General features: G+C 32.3%; 1 protein-coding gene across 6 annotated transcripts in view; it reads right to left on the reverse strand.

Annotated features, from left to right (window-relative positions):
- Positions 1 to 23,621, reverse strand: part of DLGAP2 (DLG associated protein 2) — a 1,171,101-nt gene that overhangs the window by 521,734 nt on the left and 625,746 nt on the right. For all 6 annotated transcript variants that reach the window (XM_074287975.1, XM_074287976.1, XM_074287974.1 and 3 more), the window contains one exon: positions 15,541 to 15,573. In XM_074287975.1, the coding sequence (XP_074144076.1) occupies positions 15,541 to 15,573 (33 nt within the window). The remainder of the gene's footprint in view (positions 1 to 15,540; positions 15,574 to 23,621) is intronic.

A 23,621-nucleotide genomic window follows, 5' to 3' on the forward strand; every position in this document is an offset into this window, starting at 1 on the left:
AACTACTAATTAAATTGATCCCTGCTAAACTACAATGTATCTTTGGTGAAATCCACATCAGGAAAGAGATGTCTGTTTTAGTAGAAAAACAATGTAGATGAAATATACATATGTATATATATAGCTTATACTCTAACATAATAATTGCATCAAAGTAGAGTTAATATGTTTTATATGTATATGTATGTTCATGTTTGCTCTCAATATGTGTGTAGATATAATTATGCATGGATATGTATATATCACAACAACTGTGCAACTTATTTTATGAAAATATATGGACTAGAATTATCCTGCATGAAAAGGAATAAAGGATTTACACTCTTTACCAATGGAAGGTGTCCATAATTTTAGATAAAAAATTGAAATTATATATCATTTTAGTGTGTACATAAGAAATATAGACTTATGAAGGTTATCAATTTATATAGGATATATAACAGTAGGTTCTGGTGAAAAAACTTTAGAAGGAAATATTTAAAGGGATCATATCATCAATATTTGTTTTTAACATATTTGGCACACTTAAAACATAGTTGTTGAATTTCCACATTGAGTATCAGTAAGCCATTTTGATACTCATCCTCCTCTCCCCCTTTGCGAGTACTCTGGATAATATGGCATGGAAAATAAAATAGGTTTTTAGTCTCTAGTTATATAACTTTAGGCAAGTCATGAAATAATATATGTGAAAAGATTTCAAAAACTCTATAGAAGAACACTATATTGGTAGTGTTTTGAGCCTCTAAGGGAATTAGTATTTTGATCATTAAAATAAGCATACAGAACTGGCATTTTTAATATTATTTTAAGGAATAAATTTTGGTTCCCAGTGAATGAGTTTTTTAAATTACAGGATATTTTTGAGTAAGAAAGTATCTTCCTTTCATGGCCTGAATATAAACCTATTTTTTTTTTACTTTTGCTAAAAAAATGTATTTTTTTTAACACACTCACAATAACATATTGCCAATAGATCCACCCAAATGGTCCCTTATTTTCCTGCTCTAAGATTGAAAAATCTCAAATTTCTTCCTTTGATGTTATATTTCTATTTGAGGGACACATGAACTACTTAAAAGATTACATTAGTTCAAATAAATTAGAGATGAAGAATAGTTTGAGGTTATTTTATTCAAAACACTTTTTAAAAGGCAGTCTTATGAATGTCTTTATTGAAGAAGGAACTTCAGGTTTGTCAATTACCGGTGACAAATGGGCAGAACCATTATCCTAAGACAATGACACATTATTAATGATTTTTATCAGGAGCTATTACTTAAATTGACTTCACTTTTATTCATGAAAAATGGTCTCTGAGTGACTCAGGCTTTGAATTTAATTGAAAAATTAGTAAATGTGTTAAGAAGTACCCATCGAGCTACCCACTGTCTGAATTGGTCTTCAGCCATGTGTAGCTGTATTCAAATCTTTCCAGCTTCTATATGATTTCACATTTATAATCTTGTCAGTGCTAACCCCAATTCAATCTTTGAACTGAATCCGATTTATTTCATTGGGAATTCTGCCCTGAGATTACCCTGATTTAACATGCATATATGTCTAAGTTTATTAAAAGCAGCTTCAGAGATGAAACAGAAAGACTAGAAAATTTGGATTCAATTCAAATTCAGCTTAATCGTTATATGTGGTAAACTCTGAAGCCTTCAGTTACTTAGAAAGCTTTCAGTGAAAATTTAAGTGATCTATGGACACCATAAAGCCACAGTCTCACAGATAATATAATGCAAATATGTACAAGATTCACAGCTATACACACACATTGCTGTTGCTGCTTCCTATTCTTAGTAATCAAGATTTTATTTTAACCTAAGGTGTGAGTAATAAAAATTAGGAAAAGCAACATAAGATTGGAAGTTAGTCAGGTACTCTTGAATTTAGAGCAAAATCATCTCTCCAGAGGAGATACATATGGATATGTTTGTTAGTCATAAAATGAGAGAGATAATTATTCAATGCTAGCATAAATATCTCAGAGTAGCTATCCAAATATATCAATTAATCAGCATTTAAATATCTAGTAAGTACTTAGTATCTAGTATCTAGTAAGTACCAGGTATTGTGCGTGGTACTAAGGATATAAAACACAATAGACAAATACAATTACAAAAAAATACATAAACAATAAAAACAATCCCTATTTTCAAGGAATTAATAATAATTCATTATTGTTTAATTGTTTGATTGGTTTATCTGTTTCAAGGAAAAAATAATTGGATGGAAGGTTCTTGGGCCTCATAATCAGAAAATTCTATTCCTGACTTTTCCCAAAGCAGTAACTAAGGATGGGTGATCAGAGCTTTGTCAGAAGGCATTGAATTTGGAGAGTATGGATAGCACTTAAAAGCTTGAAAATAATAGAACTTAGCACCTAGTTAGGAAAAATAATTAGTTAAAATAGAAATCTACCAGATGGCAGAGTAGCATGAATTCCTCAGTCCCCATCCCTGTCCTGGTCTCCAGTCCTTTCAGAGCAGTGGCTTGCTGCCAGTGCCTAGGTTTCTCAGTATCTGCTTCCATAAGACATTGTTACACAGACTCTTCTCAAAAATATGCTTTGTGACAGTTAACCTAGTTAAAAACATTCTTCATATTTCTGGCTTTTCTAAAAGCTTACTGCATGCTTCTTTGCAAAAGAAGTGTTTCATACTATAATTTTTTTCAGTTGTAAAACTAAGCTCAGAAAACATTTCTAATGGCTTCAAATTGAAGGGCCTTATAATCACAGAGAAAACAAAATGTTGGTGACCTAAGACTCAATGGAAAGACTCAGGATGCATAAATATGCCATGGTATATCCAAAAAAAATTACATGCCCAGAAAATGACATGAGAGATAATATCAGGAACTGAAATTCAGAGACCTGGAGTCAGAACTTCAGAGGTCATTTAGTTGACATGAGGAAAACTAAGTTTCTAGGAAGATCAAGTGACTATAGATTTGTGCTTTGTTTATACCCCAGTTTCATCTTCATAACTACATTGCATAGACCATTCCTAAAGGAAGGTCTATTTTTTAATTCATCTGTGCCTCTTCATTGCCTGACAGAGCCATTGTTAATGTATATTTGTTGCAATTAACCGAATCAAAAATAGGGAAACACTTATTTTGAATAAATTATGATATATATTTTTTTCTTTAAAATAATTCATTAAAAGTCAAGCATAATATATCAAAACATTGCCATTGTTTAAATCATTATAGAAATAAATTATATAGGGGCAGCTAGGTGATGCAGTGGATAGAGCACCAGCCCAAGTTCAAATCTGGTCTCAGACACTTAACACTTCCTAGCTGTGTGACCCTGGGCAAGTCACTTAACCCCAGCCTCAGGAAAAAAAAAAGAAAAGAAAAGAAAGAAAGAAATTATATAGAACTAAAATGCAATGACTACACAATTGTATTTCTTGAAATATTTTGATTCTTTTCCTTATAAAAAGTTATTTCATAATTTAAAATGTTATTTTAAATAAAAATTATTAAAATAAATCACTATTCTTAAAATGATTGTTTTTCTTGAAAAAATATTAGTTGTTTTTTTATTGTCTAAAAGAAATAATTTCAAAATAATTATCATTCAAATTAATTATTAAAATAAAGCCAATATTGTTATATCATGTTTTCTTGAAATAGTTTGAGGTTGTATTTTCCTATTAAAAGAAAAAAGTATTCTTTAAAATAATTATTCATGTTTTTATAAAAGCTGGAGAAAAGGATTTATTCTAACTTGCAATAATTGTTTTAACAAAATCTTGAATTTAAATTTTCTTGTCAGTTTACTGGAAAGAAAACTTTCAATTATTCATTTTGACCTTTTTAATAGTAATGAAATAAATAACTAAGTATACCCAAAAGTTCTTCAATTCAGAATAAATATGAAGAGTTAATATGGAACACCATAAGCTGGGAAACAGGACCATTATCATGTAATTGTCATGAAGTAATAACAAAATGCAGATGACAGAAGACTCATTATTTCAGTAGGGAAAAAAAAGAGCTGAACAAATGGGATCACAGTTATTAAAGACTGAAAATTTGCATCTGGTTTTTGTTCTTATTCTCCATTAGAAGAGCATCTAAACAAAGAAAATTTCCCAGGAGTTAGGTTTTGATCTAATGTTCCACTGACACTACAAATGGCAATCTATTTCAAATCAGAAAATTTTAGTGCAGAAGGTTTCAGTTTTCCCTTTCACACAATAGTCTTGTCCATGTTCTTACTATCTTTTATTTGGATTACCCCAATTGTCTACTAATTGATCTTTTTGCCTCAAGCCCCTCCTTCTCCACTTCATCTCCTACATAGCTGCCAAAAGGATTTTCCTACATTATAAGTCTGACCATGTCCTTCTTGTGTTCAATAAATTCTAAGAATTCTTTTTTACATATTAAGATTGATTACAAATTCTTATGTTTAGCATTTTAAAATCTTCATAATTTGGCTCCAAATTACCTTTCCAATCTTTTAGATATGTAACATATCAACCTGATCCTGCTGTTCCCCAAATTTCATCTCCTTTCCTTTGCAGTCCTATACTCCATGCCTAAACCTCACTTGCTTCTTACTTTCACTTTTTGGATTTCTAGTTTCCTTTAAAGTTCAGATCCAAAATAACTCTTTGCACAAGTCCTATTTTGATCCATCCTCAATTAATGCTCTCCATCAAAATTATATTTTATTTATTTTTATAAATTGTAAGCTTCTTGAGCTCAAGGACTATTTCCTTTATGTCTTTGAATCTCCAGTACTAAAAGTATCTGGCATATACTAGGTGGTAATTATATTCTTAGTAATTGATTAGTCTAACCCAACTACTTTATTTTACAGATTAGAAAACCAAGACTTAACCAAAGTGATACAAGTAGCAAAAGGCAAAGTTAGGATTTAAACTCAAATTTTCAGATATCAACAAGTCCAATGCCATATTAACTTCCCACTGTGTGACTATGTTACATTTATTTGGTATATAATTTGCATGAACATTGTATATGTTTAAATGTGCACATAATGTCTATCCCTATAAAACATATCTCTCATATCATTACACACCTGTCAGATTGGCTAAGATGACAGGAACAAATAACGATGAATGTTAGAGGGGCTGTGGGAAAACTGGGACACTGATGCATTGTTGGTGGAGTTGTGAAAGAATCCAACCATTCTGGAGAGCAATCTGGAATTATGCCCAAAAAGTTATCAAAATGTGCATACCCTTTGACCCAGCCATACTACTACTGGGCTTATATCCCAAGGAAATACTAAAGAAGGGAAAGGGACCTGTATGTGCCAAAATGTTTGTGGCAGCCCTTTTCATAGTGGCTAGAAACTGGAAAATGAATGGATGTCCATCAATTGGAGAATGGTTGGGTAAATTATGGTATATGAATGTTATGGAATATTATTGTTCTGTAAGAAATGACCAACAGGAGGAATACATAGAGGCTTGGAGAGACTTACAGCAACTGATGCTAAGTGAAATGAGCAGAACCAGAAGATCATTATACACTTCAACAATGATACTGTACGAGGATGTATTCTGATGGAAGTGGATATCTTCAACATAGAGAAGAGCTAATCCAATTCCAATTGATTAATGATGGACAGAATCAGCTACATCCAGAAAAGGAACATTGGGAAATGAGTGTAAACTGTTACCTTCTGAATCCAATTCTTCCTGTGCAACAAGAAATTCGGTTCTACACACATATATTGTATCTAGAATATATTGTACTATATTTCACATGTATAAGACTGCCTGCCATCTGGGGGAGGGGGTTGGGGGAGGAAGGGAAAAAATCTGAACAGAATTAAGTGCAAGGGATAATGTTGTAAAAAATTACCCATGCATATGTACTGTCAAAAAAAGTTATAATTATAAAATAAAATAAAAATTAAATTAAAAAAAACATATCTCTCTTGAGGACAAGGAATATTTCTATTTTTATTTTTTTATCTTTGTACCTGGCAAATAGTAGACACCTACTAGGTTGTTGATTGATTGTTATTTTCCTGCAGTGTGCTTTTATTAGAACTATTCAAAATACAATAAAAAGGGGAAAATTAATTAAATAGATCTTATTTGTCAGAAGTTATGCAAACTCCCTAGGTCCATTGCATCACGTTATAGCATACTTCTATGCATCTAGGGATGATTTTAACTTCCATGAGGCTCATCAACAAAATGTTGATGCCTGAATGATGAATATATTAGCCATAAGTACTCATGCAACCTTTCCACTAACATTTGGCAAATTTATTACTTAAGTAATTGGAAGGAATTTCTCCATTTATAAAATTATAGATGTTGAAATCATAAACATATTTAGCTTAGTCCTGATAAAATCCATCTCATTTTCTTATCCAATTAAGAAGATGCCAAATATATCCTCCCCTCTATAGAATATATTTATTTCCCTAAACTTGGAACAAAGATAATGGGTAAACATCACCACTGGCAATAGTGAGAGAATCTTTGAAAATTTTGAGCAATAAAATGTATATTAGAATAAAAATTTAGAACTGGAAGTGACTTTAAAGGTCATCTTACTTAAGCATTTGGAGATGCAGAAAATGAATCTCAGATAACTCAAAAGACTTACACAAAGTTGCAGTATTAAGTGGCAGAACCAGTTTGAACCAAGGAACTCTGAAAATGCAGCAATTTTCCCTTACACCACACTTAGTACTAAAATATTTTGGGTATTCCTAGTTTGATTGGTTTGGAGACTATCCACATATTGCAATACCTCTCTACCTGGAACAATTCCAGAGCTCCTCTTGGTTATACTGAATAGCCTAAGAAAAATCATAGTGTCAGGAAATCATAAAGCATGGTAGGAACAGGCAGAAACAGAGAGTAGTTCAGCTTGACTACAATATAGAGTATGAAAATTGGAACACACAGTATCTATACAGTATGTGAACTGGAGTCAATGAGGCTAGAAAGATGAATTAGAGCCAGATTTGAGGGTGGGAGAATGAGTGACTTGAATGGCAGGCAAGCTAAATTGGTAAACTTTGTCTCAAACAGGGCCAATTTATGTTATATGGCTGTGTGCCTTTACAAGAATGAATATTGTTTTCAAGTATTATTTTATAAATATCAATTTATTTATTGTTCTTTACATATGTATATATACATACATATATGTGTGTACATAGTATGTATTATGTAAAGATGTAGAACTGGAAAAGAATATTAAATGTTATCAATCCAGCTCTTAAAAGCAAAATAAAATCTAGAGGTCTTACTAAGACACCAGAGAAAAAATTAACAGCAAAATTAATAGTAGATTTCTCTTATTTGGTTCTGATCTGTGAGTCTGTTAGTATAGGGGACTTTAAGGCAGCTCTCTCAATCTGCGAAGACAAGCAACTTCTGTGCAATTAATAATTTTATAGAGTTGCTAGAATGCTGCTAAGTAATTTGCCCACAGTCAAAAGAACAGCATGTTGGACAGGAGGGTTTGGACCAAACTCCTCTTGTCATTGAAATTAACTTTCTTTTCATTACACTGTTCTGCCTCTCTATATTAAATTAATCTCTTGTACAGGTAGAAAAAATAGGTCATTTTATCCTGTCAGACATTCAAAATAAAAAATATCAACTAAATATTTTCCCAAATATTTCCTGAAACTAGGAATTGGAGAGTGGAGAAAATAATGGAGTTATTAAGTTTAAGGCTTTTCAGATGACAAAAATGTAAAGCTGCTGCTCTGAAAGAACAAATCTTCAAACAGGAGAATTTTGTTTGATTTTCCTCCAATATTCCCACTTTTAACAACTTCCTGGAATTCATAAAAAAGGAATTCAGAGCTAAAGGGCCAAACCCTTGAATCTGAGTTCATGGATTTAAGACTAGAGAGCATCTGATTTAGCCCTTTCTTTTGATAGATCAAGAAATTGAAGACAACATAAAAGAATTGTTTTTTTTTTGCCCAAGGTTACACGAGTAATGAGAAGCAAATCACAGAATGAAACTTAAATGTTTTCTCTTCTCAAAGAAGTTGAAAGTTGAAAAGGACTTAGTTAGGTATCTCGTCCAACCTATATATGAAAGGAATCCCCACTATAGCATATCATATATTGTTTGTATACTGAGCTCAAGATCTCTCATTATTTCTTGAGGAAGTCCATTATGCTTGGACAGTTGTATTATGAAATTCTCCAAGACATAACCTAATTTTGTCTTTTTGTTCCAAAAACCAAGATTAATTCCTCCTTCATATTTATTGGGAAGAGACCTTCTAGGTCCATCTTTATACCCACAGTATCTTCCCTACAAATTAATAAGGTTCTGCAAACATCATTAAACCAATTTCCAGAGCAAAACCCTAAAACTCAGAGAAGGGTACTGACTTAATCCATTAAGTACCACTCGCTCATGTAATATAGTAAAGGAAAGTCTGGAAGGCAAGGTGGTACTTGTTGGTGATATGGTTTTCACAGGGGGCATTATTTGTGGAGGCCACTTACACTAAACTTTTAAACAAGCTCCCTAGAGCCTAATACAGGGGAGAGGAGCTTTGCCTACAGAGTTCCCATGTCTTCAATAACATTTCAATTATTAATATGTTGGATGGCACAAGGATTTGCTTTTCACTGATATTTTTGTGTCAATGCCTCAATAGATAAAAGCTAAGATTAGAAAATTCAGAGGAACTGGGGAAGATATGAAGTATATCACTGTTTCAAAAAAGTACTATTTGTTATTCTTCTTACACTAATGCTTTTTGCAAAGGGAAAACTTTTTTTATCTCTTCAATCATACTAAATTATTATTTAGAAACAAACACATTATCTCAGATTCACAACACCTATTGTCCAAATATAAACTTCCTGAATTTTCTGACACATCTGTCAATATTGTGAAGGGCCTTGGCATCTAAAATGTTATGCACTAATACAGATAAATATGTTATTGTTTCTAATGATTCTAATCTAGGCTTTCCTTAAAAAGAAAATGAACTCCTGAAATTCAGGAAATGACCACAACCATGACAAGAATATTATTTGCTGGATATTGTTTTTCCATGACACCAAAACATGACTGCTGACATTTAAATTGTTTGGTGACCAGAACAATAAAATATTCATTTGTTTTTGAGGAAAAATTCCAATATTGATGAATATGTAAATCTTAACAGCAAGAATATTTAAATAGTTTTTTTTAAGATTTGTAAAATAGAAATATTATTTTATTTTATTCTCAAAACAACCCTATGAAATAGGTGCTATTATTATTATTATTACCCTTTTACAGATAAGAAAACTTTGGCAAGGAGAGATTATGACTTTTTGGAGGCAGGATTTGAATTGAAACCACAAAATTTTGCAGGTGGCACAGAGGAATTATTGATCTTAGAGTCAGGAAGACTCATCTTCCTGAGTTCAAATCAGGCCTCAGAGCAGGACTTACTAAGTTTCCTGGACAAATCACCCAATCTTATGCTTGACTCAATTTCCTTATCTGGAAAATGGGCTGGAGAAAGAAGTAGCAAACCAAGCCAGTATTGGTATAATTTGCTTTGGTTTATCCTGTCTAGAAAACTACAAATGGGATTATAATGAGTGTGACACAGCTGAAATAACTGAACAAGGATTGAAATTTCCTGACTTCAAGTCTAGTTCTCTATATTAGGGATACACAAATGAATTATTGTTAAGAAAGCTTGTGTTATGCAATTTATATCATCCTCTGGACAAATGTATGATAATTGGCAATCCCCAGGTACTATGTATCATAGACAATTTATTCATATGCTTTTCTCTTCTTGGGGCAATTTTGATGACTTTATTCAAAGTATAGTTATTACAGAATTGTATTTATTGTTATTACAGATGGCCAAATGTTAAATATTTTGAATTTAATTTCAGGAGCTATATAATTGTCCTTAAGATTCAGTTAGCTATATTGTAATTTAGCCTTCTTTCTAATATATCATCACATATTCCTCAAATCATTTAAAAAATTAACATTTTCATTAATTGACATCTATTTTTATGATTCAGAAAGTATCAGAATTCTCTATACCTATTCAGAGAATTTGACTATTCTCCCATTCTAAATTATCTAGGTTTTGTCTGGCTATGGTCAATTATTTGTTTGATGGAACAAGGGTCTGTCAGTCTTATAATTACCAGATGTGGGATTGTTTTTACAATTACAGTGGTTTATAATTTTATGACACTTTGGAGTTTTAGCAAGTAAAAGGGTAATAATAATATTAATAGCACTTATTTCATAGGGTTGTTTTGAGAATAAAATAAAATAATATATACATATATATACATACACACACACACACACACACACATATATATATATATACATACATATGTATATATGTATGTATATATATATATCATCACAGAGCTGCCTCCTCTCTTTTAAGTTGACACCTTGAGTGACATCACAGTTTAAAACAAAGTTTCTTAAATTGTAGGTGGAGATACCATATGAGACAGTATAACTGAAGGTGGAGGTCAGGAAATTATGATTTATTATCAGTAAATGTTTGATTTGAACATCTAATTTATATACCTATATACTTAGGGTCATGTAAAAATTTCTTTGGTGAAAAGAAGGTCACAAGTGGGAAAAGTTTAAGAAGCTTTGGTTTAAAACAATTTTTCCAGTAGTCATTCTTGGGACAGTATAAAAACATCATATTGGTCTTAATCCTCCAGCTTCTACTAATATGCTGGTAACTAAAGAAAAAGGACCTATGCACATCATGACTGAAGTAAAGCAGTGTTTCTCAAAGGTTGTGAAGTGGCAGGCTCTGGAGATATAACTTAAATTGTATAGAAATTACACTTGTAATTGAATGTATATATGCAAGGCTTCCAGTTCTCTTTCTCCAATTCTCCTGCTATAATTACTTAAGATAAGAACAACACAGTGTCCTAAGTCCCTTCCCACTTCCATCTTCCCCTCCCCCCCACAAAAAATAGATAACTTGATTTTTGAATCAGATGTGGGTTCAAGTACTGGCTCTGTTACTAGCTGTGTAATCCTAGGCAAAATATTTCAACACATTAAGCGTATTTCCTCATCTGCATCACTACTGATAACAAACATTTTTTTTTTTTTGTGTGTGTGTGTGTGTGTGTGTGTGTGTGTGTGTATGTATATATATAAAACCAAATGATGAAGTCAAACTGGATCATATCTGAGACTCAGAACTGAAAAAGACTTTATAGATCATCTAAGCCAACTCCCTTTTTTTTTTTTTACAGATCAGAGAATAAAATATATTAAACTTCCCTGACCAGTCACATTATGGTGGAAGCAGATAATATCTGAAGTTACACACTCTGTTTCTCTCTCTCTCTCTCTCTCTCTCTCTCTCTCTCTCTCTCTCTCTCTCTCTCTCTCTCTCTCTCTCTCTCTCATTCTCCTCTTTCTTTCTCTTTCCTCTCTCTCTCTCAATATATTATATATATATATATATATATCCATTATATTCATGGATGTCTATTGTCTAATGTTATCACAAAATTTTATGATCTCCATATATTATAGAATATAACAGAATATAGCAAAGGACCTTAAAAATAATCTAAACCACTTGTTACATTTTACAGAGAGAAGAAATTTAGTCTGAAAGTGAAGTGATTGCTGAAAGTAGCATGCCAGGTCAGTGACCTTCTAAATACTAATCCAGTGCTTTTCTGATTACACCATGCCATGCTGCCTCCCACATTATTTGGTTTTGACACATAATAGGAACTCAATAAATGTTGGATTGACTGAAATTCCATTCGCAAACCAGGCTCATGTAAAACTTGACTGTGGCTTAACTTCATTTCTTTTTCAATGTACTGAAACTGTTTCTGTTAAAAGTGCCCATTTTAGGGATGCATCTTATATTTGGACCAATGTAACACTTGCACCACTTTTCTCAAAAGGCTGTTGTAAAGTTCCAATGAGATAGCAAATGTAGCATGTTTCCTAATATGAAATTATCAGCTATTATAATAATTATTAGTAGTAAGCTGAATGCCATCTTACTTACTCTAGCATTGGGGCTGTAGCTTAAATAGAATATTTATGTAGACAGCATTTAAGAGTTGAAATTTATACCAATGAAAAGAATGTCAACATTAGTGAGAGTATAAATCAAGGGACCTAAAGAAGCATATTTTTTAAAGCAAGACTTGTGATTTTAATGGTAAAAAGAATTTTGAGTATTCATATTTCCTCCACCTCTGTTTGTTAAAAGTCTTAGAGGTGCCTAGAACACTGAGAAGTTAAGTGACTCACTGATTCACAAAGAGTTAGTGTTTATCTTTCTGACTCAAAATCCACAGGTTTATTTTCTATGCCCCATTTCCTTTTTTATTTTATTGTTATTATTAATAGCAAAAGCCAGTAAGAACTGAAATATTTTTTACAATTTATCTTCAATTCTTTAATCAAATAAATGATAGATGGATAATCGATGAATGCCTAATATGAATCACAGAACTCATAAGTAGAAAAAAAATACTGCTGAAAGTTTTCCATTTCTAACTATGGCCATCTGAGTTTCTAAAACACAGACAATATTTTTATTTTGAAAAGAACAAGTAATTTGCACTTAGAAATAGTGATCTGTTTTATACATTATTAAAATTCTGGTCTCAGAAAAACAAATAGGCCACACCACCTTAAGAAGAGGTGGGAAGAGAATTTTAGCATGCATTTTTTGCCATCAGTTGCAAAATTTTGAAGTCTCAAGATTCTTGTAAACTTGGCACCTCATTCCATTTGTTTGACAGATATTATCATCTGAGACAATGCTAATTATTCAATCTGTAGCCAAAGAACTAATCATTAAAATGTAAATGGATGTTCCCCACTTCAATGGCTCACCAGTGAAATGCATTAACAGCTTTCTGACATGAAAGAGAAAGGAGAGATTTGCTGCTGCCTTAACCTCCTGAAGGAGATTCATACCCTACACAAAGAAGGAAATTAGAGATCCTGTCTGTTCCTGTCCACTTGGGGCAGATTCTGCAGCTGCACAGAATAGGTTAACTCTTATTCAAGCCTGGAGAGATTATCCAGCAAAGAAGACTTCTTTTAGATTCTGCACACTGCAGAGAAAACTGGTGCTCATTTCCACTAATTACTTAAATGATTTAAACGTGTATGAATATTCATGTAGCATCTAGTTTCAGAAAATAAAGTGCAGCTGAGGCTAGGTTATCAAATCTTTGCCTTTTTCCTTTGATCTTGAAACAGTTCCACTTTTATTGCTTTGAAATACACACAGGGAGGCCCAGAATTCTAAAACTGAAGAAATGGAAAAGACTATACAGGCAAATACTGTCAACCAAAGCAGGTAATCCTTCATAGGTTATGCAAACTCTGCTTGAGCACCTGAAGTGAAGGTGATCTGGCTATATGTATATATAGTTTTTTTTTTCTTTTTTTCTTTTTCCTCTAGTCACCTGGTCCTGGGCTTGTCTGATTGATTGTATTTCCCTTTCTACAATGATCATAGACAAGATCACAGATTGCAAGTTTAAAAGGGAATTTAGAGACTATATAGTCCAACATCCTAATTTTACAGATAAAGAAATTCATGTGCAGGGAAGTTAAGTGATTTAAGACTGAACAAATAATTAGTACCTGAGCTCGAATTTAAATACAGCATGTCTAATTCCAAACAGTGTTCTTTACACTGTGCAATATTGTCTCAAGTAAGTAAGTTATATAGAAGATAGTGATTTGCAATATAAAGTTTCTAAGCAAAAAAATGGTTTGGACTTGGGGGAATTCATTCATTTAAGCATAATATAAATTAAATTAGATTTATTCTAGGTGAAACATTTTATATAAGCTAAAAATCCCAACTGATATTTAGAAAATCCCAGGGGAAAAATGGTTTATCCCTGAATTAGCTTGTGAATTTTCATTCTATATGACTATCATTTGATATTAAAAGCACAGAAAGAGAAAAAAAGGAAAAGCAATTACATTTTGACAAATATCCCTTTACATTTATAACCTTTATGAATCCATCAATGATCTAAATGAATATTCAACTAAAATATTTTAAAGGGCAGCCATCAACATCATTAAATACAAAAAAGTACTACATTTATGCACAGTGCTCACTATTACCTAGAATGAGCTCAAATGCATTAATCACAAAAACAATAATTTTAAAATTAATTCAGGAAACAAAATATGGAATATTTTCTCACCAAAACTATATTGTAGCAAAAACAATAAGTTCAAGGAAATTGAAGTTGAAGTTGAAGGGAAGTTGAAGATCTTAGTAATAATCCAATTAATCAGGATTGTCCTGAAATGGAGAGTTATGATTCTACTTTATCATTAAATCCCTGCCTTCCTAAAAGAAAACCCAGTACTCACTGCAAGAGAGAGTAATTTATTATCCTACTTGTTAATGCCTTCTTCTCAAAGATAACCTCATATTTATCTTGTTCTCATCTACATTTGACCATGTTCTCTCTCGATTAGAACATAAATTTCTCAAAAGCATGAACAATTTCAGCTATTTTTTGTATGCCAAATGATTGTAAGCATATAATAATTATTGTTTGACTAAATCATTCTCCCTCTTCAAACCATCCTTTATTTTTCAGTCTTTGTTGGTAAAAGGTTTTCGTTTTTTCAAATGCACTAATCTACCTTCCTGCCTTAGTAGATATAATATGCTAAACTGAAATAAACTTATTATTTTGAGGATGCAAGTATAAACTCACATTTTATACTAAGTTTGTTTTCTAGTGCCTTTTTCTCTCCAGTATAAAACATATCATCAAAATCATTAAATTGTCTTTTTTGATTGAGTTTCAGGTAACCATCACTAGTCTATGTTTTATTTTCTTTATTTGGCTTAAAAATATAAAAGTTCTAGGTCACATTGATACCCAGGTTTCTCAGACTCAGCTAAAAGTTATTGAATATTCAGTAGAATCATCTCAATCCATATTTTGGTGAAATGATTTTTCCTAACTTTAGATAAAACTGAACAAGCCTTGACGGGAAATCAGATTTATACTTTTTTATAACACCAATAATATTACATTAAATGAGGTATTACATTTATTTCTTTCATTTATCACTAATGAGAAATCTGTATTTGCAGAAAATCCTCTTAGTATGTAACTCATAACTTCCAGTTAGCTATATATCATTTTAAGTTAATAAGTTAATTAATTCTCTCTTGAGTATGGTTACTTTTTTAATTTATAAAAACTGACAATGTCCAAAACTGCTGATAAAGTAAATACCACATTCTTCATTCTGATAGACATGTACTTTAGACAGACAGAATCTGTGAGCCTGAAGCCAATACTATGTCTTACTCTGTTTGATTTAATCTACTTTGAACATCAAGCACAAAGAATCAAGGGGTTGTTCCCTCCCCTTTCTACTCTCTTTTTACATCCTTGACATAAGCAAAAATGAATAAACAAAAGAAAATAATCACATAAGTTTACTCTTAGCATCCCCAGCTCAAGGGAGCCAGTAAGCATGGTAAAACAGACTCACCTTCCGGTTCCCCACAGAGAGTACACTGTGACTCTGCAAAGAGAAAAGAAACAAAAGAAAAGTCATTACTCTCATTGATTTTCATATTATAATTGAAGATATTAAATAAATAAAAACCATAGCTTGAAAAGAGATGCTTAATAATTAAACTACACTACTGCCTGAGTCAAGTGTCATAAATAAAAGCAGCTCTCATCCTAGATTGGTATGAAACACTGTCGCTGAATCTAATGTATTCCTTATTTTATTAAAATCATGACTGATCAATAATTTATAGTTACATATTAATTATATTGACAAGAGACACCAGTTATATTCTTAATATTGGCAAGGGAATAGATTAGATTTTTATTATTGTATTAATACTTCCCTCAATTATGATTCTGTAAAATGTCCTTTTAGGTTCAAAAGTTAGGAATAAAACTGAAATGGAAGAGAACATACAGTACAGAAAACCTACATTCAAATCCAGCCTCATTCTTAATTAATGTTAATGTTTATTGTTTTGCTTCCTTTTCAAGAAGGACTAATGATATCATGCAGTGATTTCTTGACTTGCCTGTGATTTGAATTTCAGATAGAGTTGCACAATGATTAGCCTCATTATTTTTCCAGCTTCATCAAAGTCCAATGTCAAAAATAAAACTAAAGACAACCGATGATGGTCCTGGATATAGGGGATGAGCTATCTTAGATGTCTGACCAAGTTGTTTTAATGACTATTGGAGTAAACCATTCTTATTCACCCATTCTTCCAGGGAATATTCTCATGCTTTGGGTGGACATTTCCATAACTCACTGAAAAGCTTGAGGACTGACAAGTTACTCTCTATCTATTTTAGCTTATTGTAGAGATGATTTTACTGGGGCATGGGCACTATGCCTGCTGTAGCTTCTTGGAGCCTCAGATGGGTGTGACAGATAGACACCAGTGGTAAATGAGCAGCTCTGAAAATAGCTCAATATATCTTCATAGATCACCACATAGACCACCCTTTATTAATACCTAAGTGAGCTCAGATAAGGCATATAACCTCCTACAGTTTTTGTTGCCTCATCTCTAAAATGAGAGGCTTGGACTTAATAGTTTTTGAAAACCTTTCTAGTCGAAATCTATGATCATTGTAAATACTGGATACCCACTTATTGGGTGTGGTTTAATGGGAATTCTCTTTTAGGTTTGGTTTAAATTATATAATGGTTGAGGTCCATCCCAAATCTGAAATTCTATAATTATGTTACCTTATATAACAGTTATTTCTTGAATCTGTGGTATATGTAAGACAATATGCTAAAGAATTCGGTAAAGACAAATAGGAAGATACTAATATATTCCTTGTATTCTGAGATACTGAAACATTTATTTATATAATATGTAGATATTATTTAGATATAATATATATAATACAATATATATATATATATATATATATATATATATATATATATATATATATATATATATAGGTGCTGGAGTCAAGATTGGAGATTTGGAGTCAGAAAATCTAGGTCCAATTGATAACTGTTAATATAGGGCAAATTATCTGAATTTTCTGGGTTTTGGCATTTTTATCAGTCCTTATCTTGTTATTTTTTAGTTATGTCTGACTTTCTGTGATGACATTTGGGGTTTTATTGTCAAAGATACTGAAGGATTTTGCCATTTTCTTCTCCAGCTCATTTTATAGATGAAGTGTGGAAAATAGGATTAATTGACTTTCTCAGGATCACATAGCTACTAAGTGTCTGCAGTCAGATTTGAACTCAGAAAGAGGATTCTTTCTGGTTTCATGCTCAGTGCTCTATCTCCTGTACCATGTGGCCACCTAAGTTGCACTACATAACCTTAAATATAATTTCCAGTTTTAAGCACTCTTCTTATTCATTCAACAAATATTTAAACTTTAAACAAAAGCATTTGATAGTTTCTTGTAGAGGTTCAGAGTTTAGATAAATGGGGCTAAGAAATGAATACAATATGTTTTACTCTACAATATATGGCAGCAGTGCTTTATGTTTTGGTTTTGTATCTTCAGCACCAAGAAACGTTTTTGAAGTGAATTGAAAACACACACACACACACACACACACACACACACCTCTCTCTCTCTCTCTCTCTCTCTCTCTCTCTCTCTCTCTCTCTCTCTCTCTCTCTCTCTCTCTCTCTCTCTCTCTTTCTGTTTACATTCCCCAATCTGTTCCAAAGATTATCTCAATGATCACCTCCTATATAAGCTGATTTGATGCCACCCCCATCCCAACCCAAATTGCTACTTAACTTTCTCTATAGGAAACTATCTTATACCTAATTTTGCATTTGAATTTCTTTATGCATATTTTCCCTTCTTCCCCTAGCCTCAATAGAATGTAAGATCCTTGGGGGGCAAAGGCTGTTCTGGTTTTATTTCATTTATTTGACAGAACTTATTCTCAAATTTCTCAAATTCTAGCTCATAAGTGTACCCGAAATGCTTATTTTACTAAATTGTATAAAATTCTTAGTGTACATTTTTCAAACTTAGTTTCAGTGCTATCCTTGATAGGATGCCTTTTTCTGAAACTCCATCTCCTGACATGATGATGTTCTCTGTCCAGAAATTATCCCTGATATATTTTCCATTTATTTTTCAACACACATAGAGTTGCAACATTTCCCCTTAGAACATCTGCCTCCTAAAGGCAAAAATTGTTTCCTTTTTGGCAAAATATGTCTCCAATTTGCATTTGGGCCAGGAGTGAAGTGGGCAGAAGCAGACCCCTTTGGTAGTCTTGTGAAACCTACGTCCTCCAAAACATAATTCTTTAACTTCCCCTCATTCCAATCTACTCCTCCCTCCTCCCCCAAAAAACAAACAAACAAACTACAACAACAACAGCAAAAATTTCCTATTACTCTTAAGGACATCCTCCCAGTCAGCCAGGCTTGTAACCTCTGTGTCATCCTAGAATCCACATTCTTAACTACCTGAAACATCTAAGCCTTTAACAAATCTTGTAATTTGCACAAATTTTAACCTCATCACTGTATCCCATTATATATTCCCTTCTACAATTACAATCCTATATCAGGTCTTTATCACATCTCATATGAGCTATTACAATAATGTTTAAATCAGTTTCCCTGCCTCAAATTCCTTCTTCTCCTAATCTATTCTCTATTAAACTGCCAAAGTGATATTTTTTAAATGATGATTCAATAAGATCTAGTGTCTACATAGTATTTGCAGGATCAAATGTGAATGAAAGCATTTAAAGATCTGTACAACCTGGCTTCTTTCAGTCTTCTCTCTGCTTATGTCTCATTTCAAAAATACTCTTTTCCTGCTGAGTTTCTCTGCATTCCTTAGTTCACCAATCACCTTTTTTTATGAGGTCTTTCTTAGTCTCTACAACTTGTAAGGACTATCCCTTCTATATTCTCTGTGTGTATCAAGTATTAACTAATTATTTGAGGCAGCTAGCTGTTCAGTAAATAGCCTCAGATGCTCACTAACAATATTAAGTCATTTAATCTTAGTCACCTTCAGTTTCAACATCTACAAAGTGAAGCTAATAAAAACGTTATGACACAGGTTCAATGTGAGGATCAAATGAGATACTTGTAAATCTTTGAAATCCTTGAAGTGCTATCTAAAGATTATCTGTTACTTCTGCTACTACTCATTTAAATGAAGTCTCCTATTAGACTGTTTATTCCCTCTGGACATGAACTTCCTTTGTCTCTTTAGCTGTGTAATATTATGCCTGGCAGATAATAAGAGACTGAAAAATGCTGATTGTTTTATTGATTTTGGTCAGATCTTTTGGCTATAAGTAATCTGGGATATAAGGGAAGCAGATGGAATTTGAGAAAGAATGACCAGATGACATTGCTTTAAAACAAGAATATGTTTTGTATACTACTCATGAATAACCAAATATTAATATTAGTGAAAGAATTATATCTACCTGCATGATATACTAACTTTTTCAAACTGAAATCAAATGGATTTGTTTGTTTCCTTTTTCACATTGTTTTGTCATGTTTCAGTCCAGACCTGTGATTCTGTCTGGGTGAAGATTCCCTGGAGTTGCCTATGTGCAAAATTACTATTCAGTAGAGTCAAAAGTTATACACAATAAAATAAAAATTGATCTTTTTAAAAGTCAGTGCATTTAATATTGTTAAATAGTTTAACTTTTCTAGTTCTAATTCAAAGCACAAGCATACTTCAGATCTGTATAACTAGTTCTGCTTATAAATTCATCAACTTCAAAATCAAAGGTGCTAACTGGGCCAGTGGCCTGTTAACTTCTAGAAAATTGAATTCTTATGCAAATGTCATTTTAAATTGAATTATTAATGTACCCTAGCCTCATCCTTTATATAAAAAAGAGAATATCATAAGTAAAGAGCTGCCATCTTCCACATAATATACTTATATTGGGAAACAAAACAAATGAAATGACGTTTTTAAGACAGACATTTTATTTTGCCTTTAAAGATTTATTAGCACTCTTCCATTAGAAACTCTAAGTATATATATATTTTAAAACATCAGGAAATTCTCTGGGTCTGAGAGGGAAATACTATCAATAGATAAGTAATTACTAGAAGCAAATTTCAGTCAAAGTAAAGGCTATAGAAGTCATTTGAAATTATATAATCTGGAAAATCATATATACTGGAAACTAAAGTGAAAAAATATTAACATTTAAAAACAATCACCTCAAAATATATAAGAAAATCAGTCTAAATTCTTGTTTCCTATTTCACTGGACCTAGCCATATTCAATGAGGGCTACCATAATTTAAAAAAAAAAAACAACAAAAAAAATGGGCTAATAATGAAATTTACTACCAGAAATGTCCTGGAATGGTCTGTGACAAATGATTGCTAACTTTACATTGTAAAGATTTGTACCCTGGAAATATTCAAGTTATAAATCAGGACTTGATTTATTATTTTCTTGTTTATACTGATTCAGTACAGGGATAAATAAAATATTAATAAAGCAGATTAAGCTTAAAAAGGTATTATCTCCACATTTTCCTCTGAGAACCAGCTATTAAACATTTATTGCTGAGTCATTTCATTCATTTCCAATTCCTTGTGACTTCATTTGGGGTTTTCTTGGCAAAGGTATTAGAGTGGTTTGTCATTTCCTTCTCCAAACCATTTTACAGATGAGGAACTAAAATGGCTAGTATTTGAAGCCATATTTGAACCCAGAATGAAGAATCTTCCTGACTCCAGACCTAGCACTTTATTCATTATGCCATTAGCTACTTTATTGAACATTTACCAACAGCATAGCCTTGCTACTATCAATAATGTAACAAAATATTTTTCATTTATGCTGATTAATTATAACAAAAATAAACATCTAACACCTGATTACATAAAATCCAAGAGCTGACTGGATTCTCATAGATCATCTGCTCCAATGTTTACCCAAAGCATGAGTACCAGACACAACATCTCTGACTAATGGTTTAAGATTTGTTTAATAGACATCCCATTCTACCTAAAGATCATCGTTAATCAGATGGACTTTTCCTTAAGATAGTCAGTAGCATCTATTTAAAACTATCAGTAATCATTATATGCAATAGTGATAAACTGGAACCATTCCAAATAAAATCAGGAGTGAAACAAGGTTGCTCACTGTCATCATTACTATTCAATATTGTATTAGAAATGCTAGCCTTAGCAATAAGAGATGAAAAAGAGATTAAAGGAATTAGAATAGGTAATGAGGAAACCAAATTATCACTCTTTGCAGATGATATGATGGTATACTTAGAGAATCTCAGAAATTTTATCAAAAAGCTATTAGAAATAATCCACAAGTTTAGCAAGATTGCAGGATACAAAATAAATACACATAAATCATTAGCATTTCTATACATCACTAACAAAGTTCAATAGCAAGAGATACAAAGAGAAATTCCATTTAAAATATCTGATGATAGTATACAATATTTGGGATTCTATCTGCCAAGGGAAAATCAGGAACTATATGAGCCAAACTACAAAACACTTTCCACAAAAATACAGTCAGATCTGAAGAACTGGAAAAATATTAAGTGCTCTTGGATAGGTTGAGCGAATATAATAAAGAAGACAATACTCCCTAGTCTATTTATTTAGTGCTATACCAATCAGACACCCCAAAAACTATTTTAATGACCTAGAAAAAATAACAACAACATTCATCTCAAAGAACAAAACGTCAAGAATTAAAAGGGAATTAATAAAAAAAAAATCAAATGAAGGTGGCCTAACTGTACCATATTTAAAACTATGTTATAAAGCAGTGGTCACCAAAACCATTTAGTATTGGCTAAGAAATAAATTAGTTGATCATTGGAATAGGTTAGGTGTACAGGACAAAATAGTCAATAACTATAATAATCTAGTGTTTGACAAACCCAAAGACCCCAACTTTTCAGATAAGAGTGCACTATTTAACAAAAAACTGCTGGGAAAATTGGAAATTAGTATGGCAGAAACTAGGCAGTGGCCCACACTTAACAGTATATATCAAAATAAGATGAAAATGGGTTCATGATCCAAGCATAAAGAATGAGATTATAAATAAATTAGAGGAAGATAGGATGGTTTACCTCTCAGACCTGTGGAGGAGGAAGGAATTTGTGACTTAAGAATAACTAGAGATCATTATTTATCGCAAAATAGAAAATTTTGAATATATCAAGCTAAAAATCTTTTGTACAAACAAAACTAAAGCAGACAAGATTAGAAGGGAAACAATAAACTGGGAAAACATCTTTACAATTAAAGGTTCGGATAAAGGCCTCATTTCCAAAATATATAGAGAATTGACTCTAATATATCAGAAATCAATCCATTTTTCAATTAATAAATGGTAAAAGGATATGAACAGACAATTTTCAGATGATGAAATTGAAACTATTTCTACCCATACGAAAAGGTATTTCAAATCATTATTGATAGGAGCAGCTAGGTGGCGCAGTGGATAGAGCACCAGCCTCGAATTCAAGAGGACCGGAGTTCAAATTTGGTCTCAGACACTTAACACTTCCTAGCTATGTGACCCTGGGCAAGTCACTTAACCCCAGCCTCAGGGGGGGAAAAAATCATTATTGATCAGAGAAATGCAAATTAAGACAACTCTAAAATACCACTGCACACAGGTCAGATTGGCTAAGATGACAGAAAAAGATAATGACAAATGTTGGAGGAGATGTGAGAAAACTGGGATACTAATGCATTGTTGGTAGAGTTGTGAATGAATCCATCCATTCTGGAGAGCAATTTGGAACTATGCTTAAAAAGTTATCAAACTGTGCATATTCTTTGATCCAGCAGTGCTACTACTGGGCTTATATCCCAAAGAGATATTAAAAAAGGGAAAGGGACCTGTATGTGCCAAAATGTTTGTGGCAGCCCTTTTTATAGTGGCTGGAAATGGAAATTGAATGGATGCCCATCAATTGGAGAGTGGTTGGGTAAATTGTGGTTTGTGAATGTTATGGAATATTATTGTTCTGTAAGAAATGACCAGCTGGGTAAATACAGAGAGGTCTGGAGAGACTTACATGAACTGATGCTAAGTGAAATGAGCAGAACCAGTAGATCATTATACACTTTAACAACACTACTATATGAGTATCAACTCTGATGGAAGTGTTTATCTGCAACAATGAGAGGATCTAAATCTGTTGCAATTGATCAGTAATTAACAGAATCAGCTACACTCAGCAAAAGAACACTGGGAAATGAATGTGGACGACAACGTAGCATTTTCACTCTTTCTGTTATTGTTTGCTTGCAAACAGAAATTTGTTCTTTCTGTTATTGTTTTCTTCCCAGGTTATTTTTTACCTTTTTTCTAAATCCAATTTTTCTTGTGTAGGAAGACAACTGTATAAATATATACATATATATTGTATTTAATATATACTTTAACACATTTAACATGCATGGGACTACCTGCCATCTAGGGAAGAGGGTGGAAGGAAGGAAGGGAAAAGTTGGAACAGAAATTTTTGCAAGGGTCAGTGTTGAAAAATTACCCATGCATATGTTTTGTCAATAAAAAGCTATAATAAA

This window comes from Sminthopsis crassicaudata, chromosome 2 (genome assembly GCF_048593235.1).
Source record: "Sminthopsis crassicaudata isolate SCR6 chromosome 2, ASM4859323v1, whole genome shotgun sequence".
NCBI lineage: Eukaryota > Metazoa > Chordata > Mammalia > Dasyuromorphia > Dasyuridae > Sminthopsis > Sminthopsis crassicaudata.